Genomic DNA, 3,259 nt, shown 5'->3' on the forward strand with positions numbered 1-3,259 from the left:
AAAAGATACTTTAAAAACCGATGTTGCTTCAAATAAAGGATAATAGGTAATAGATATCAGGTTGTCAAATCTGATAAAAGAAAAAAAAATATACTGAAAGAAAACTGAAAATGCGTCCAAACCGAAAATTTTTCGACGGAAAATGATACTTCTAGCCTCACTTGTTCTTTAATAACACAGAGGAATAGCTATAGATTCGAGAGTTACTTTTACTTATAGCCATATATTTTATTTGTAGATTGAATGTAAAACCTTGAAAGAACACACTGCAATGCCTTTATTTGTTAAAATATTCAAAGATAAATATATATTTTGCATGGTTCAATTTTTATTGAAAAATAGTACTTTCGATAAGTAAAGGAATGCATTAACTAGAATGCATTGAGTAGAATTAAGTTTCTTTGCAGTGAATGTATTCCATACAGACCAATTAAGTTCATCGGTACAAATACTTGATAATTTTTATTTTACCAGTGTACTTGTCCCCAACGACAAGATTGTGGTCTGCATCAATACTTAGTCCCCCGTTACATGGATGTTCTATAAAACAGACAAAATCACCGTCACAATCAATGATATGAATAATATTACGAAAGCTGTCACATATCAAAATTTGAGTGTTGACATCAGTAGCAATGTTAGATGGTGCAATTCCTGCGAAATCGGGATGATTCCAAATGTTGCTTAAATACTTATACCGCAGATTACCTGAACAGTCAACTACTACTACTGCATTTCCAGCACCATCAGCAACGCAAATATCTCCATTACCATTTTCAGTCAGAAGAAGCACAGTTTCAACACCAACTGAAAACAATGGATCTTTATCATTGTCACTGTCATATTGTATCTTCTGAATCTCCGTAGTCCCCGAATATCTCACCACTCTGCTCTGCGAATTACCTTTAGATCGCATGCTCACCATTAGATCCCCGTTTTTGGTATAACAGAGGCCAACAGGACACCACTCAGGTATGGTAATTAATATCTCAACTGTATCTCCGTGTGAAATGTAAATATCTTCGTGAGAAGAGTAAGCTGAGGTAAATACCGGATCCTCGTCAAAATTGACGGTCAGTGCTCTAACGTTATATTTTGTTTGAATGGTTTGTATAATAGATCCAGTCTTGTCTATCTTTTTGATTGTTTTGTCACCTCCACTTACCAAGTTCTTATCTTTTTCAGAACAATGCACTCTCCACAATTGCTGACTTACGTCGTTACCATGATAAGGGCTTTGTATAATACTTATTACTTTTTGTTTATCCGTCATCCTACGCATATTAGGTTTCTTGACCAAGTGTCTGTTAGTCTGTGGAAAAACAGGTCTTTAAATTCATATATATATATTTATGAACGTAAAGGATAGCTTTTGAGACTTGACACTCGTTTAGTACTAGTTAATATATGGTTGATTAATGATTTTCCTGATGTTGCTATGGAAGTTAATTGCCTAATTGAAGAATTTTAACGAACTAAGAACTTTCAGGTATGAAATTCTAATCAGAGTGATAAAGAATTTAAAATCATTTTGTAAAAGAGTTTTCCCAATTTTTTGTGCATTTCAGAAAAATAGATATCTTTCGTTAAAAGAAATATGGTAATTTAATTTTGTCCAAATTTCACAGAAACTTGCTTATTTTCCATTATAAAGGATAGGACGTAAATTAATCCAAGAAAAGAAAATTAACCTTTCCTGTATTCAGAAAATACAAATGCTTACAAATATTGAAAAAAATATATATATATTCATATATTAGTTTTCAGTTTTACAATGTAATGAAATAACAACTACTGATCCTATAGAAAAAATATTAAACTAAAACACTGGTTAATATAATACAATTATATTGATTTTAAATTGATAATTCATACTTGTTAATTGCTGTAACCATTTACTAGTAAATAGTAACGTACTCGCATATAATCTTAAAAAAAAATTACCGATCAATTAGCTAATGTATATCGTAGTGCAGATAACATGCATAACGACCGAAATTCATAACCCTCCAACAATTCATACTGACAAAGTATACCTGTATCGGTTCTTTTCCAAACTTTCAGTTTACCAATCTTCTTTTAATGCCTATTGTTTCATTACCTGAAAAGAAACTCCTGCTTTTTGGTAGAGTATAATCGAACCACGTCATGTTCTTTTGATCTGTCACCAACATGATCAATTATGCAGCCGATGCAGAGGTTTATTTGGCAAACTTTGCAATGATGCTCCACTGGGCCTGGACACAACTGACAAAAAATCGGAATCTGTCCCTGAAAAGAACTCATGTCTCCTGTAGACGAAGATAGAAAAATATATAGATTTATATTTTCTGAAACGGAAGTATATCGATAACTTCTAATACTAGGTGCTATTATTTTCATCCCATAAATCAAAAATATGTAATTGGCATGTTTATATCTAAATAGTGTTTATAAATTAATAGTTTAATTTTTTTTAACACCCCCCCCGAAAAAAGACATGTTTTTTTATTATATTTTTATTATTATTCAATTTTTGTAGATAAGGATATGGAAATAACGAACAGTATTCAATCTCAACGTCCATTAAACAAATATACAAATCAAGAGCAGAGCAAACACGGACCTCCGAAACATCAGAGGTGGGATCAGGTGCCATGGAGGAGTGAGCATCCCCTGCTGACCGGTCACACCCGCCGTGTGCTCATTGTCATAATCAGGAAATAACGGAAAAAATCCGTTGTCAATTCAGTGTATAAATAATGGACTAACAATTGGTATGAAAAACGTCAGTCAGCATTTCATTCAATGATAAATTGTATTTGCTGACAAGGTCATTGTATCGACCATAGAATTTACGAAATGATGACTTTAAACGAGACTGTTGATATTCTTGTTTCATCAACTTGCTTGTCAATAATTTACCTCGATTAAGAAATTGTTCATACGTAGAGCATGCTCTTGCGTATCGAATCAACTGAGATATAAATACTCCGTATGCAGGTGATGAAGGTATATTGCTGCATAAGTAAGGGAAGTTGACGATAGAAAAGTTAAAGTCATCACGTTTATCATATAGCTTGGTTGTTAGATTAGATTTGATTATTTGCTGTAACGCCTATCTTCCCCTAAAACCCACCATATTCCTCACCCCCACCAAAAAAAAAACAATTTCTGTGTTTGAACAAAACAATATACGCATTATACTTTTTGTGCCCCCTTAAACGAAGTTTTGGGGATATATAGTTTTTGTCGTGTATGTCTGTCTGTCTCTCTTTCT

At 32.9% G+C, this 3,259-nt stretch overlaps 1 protein-coding gene across 1 annotated transcript; it reads right to left on the reverse strand.

The window, feature by feature from the left end:
• Positions 1-436: 436 nt before the first annotated feature.
• Positions 437-1,273, reverse strand: LOC134282286 (uncharacterized). Its single transcript, XM_062764693.1, has one exon. The coding sequence runs from the start codon at positions 1,271-1,273 to the stop codon at positions 437-439; it is 837 nt and encodes a 278-aa protein (XP_062620677.1).
• Between the last annotated feature and the right edge of the window lie 1,986 nt (positions 1,274-3,259).

The sequence above is a fragment of the Saccostrea cucullata genome, unplaced genomic scaffold (genome assembly GCF_032062105.1).
Source record: "Saccostrea cucullata isolate Sc308-1 unplaced genomic scaffold, CSIRO_AGI_Scuc_v1 ctg1147, whole genome shotgun sequence".
In the NCBI taxonomy this organism is placed as follows: Eukaryota; Metazoa; Mollusca; class Bivalvia; order Ostreida; family Ostreidae; genus Saccostrea; species Saccostrea cuccullata.

What these genes read in the sequence shown, in the direction of transcription:
- LOC134282286 (XM_062764693.1), bottom strand. Translation starts at nt 1,273, where the DNA reads ATGACGGATAAACAAAAAGTAATAAGTATTATACAAAGCCCTTATCAT.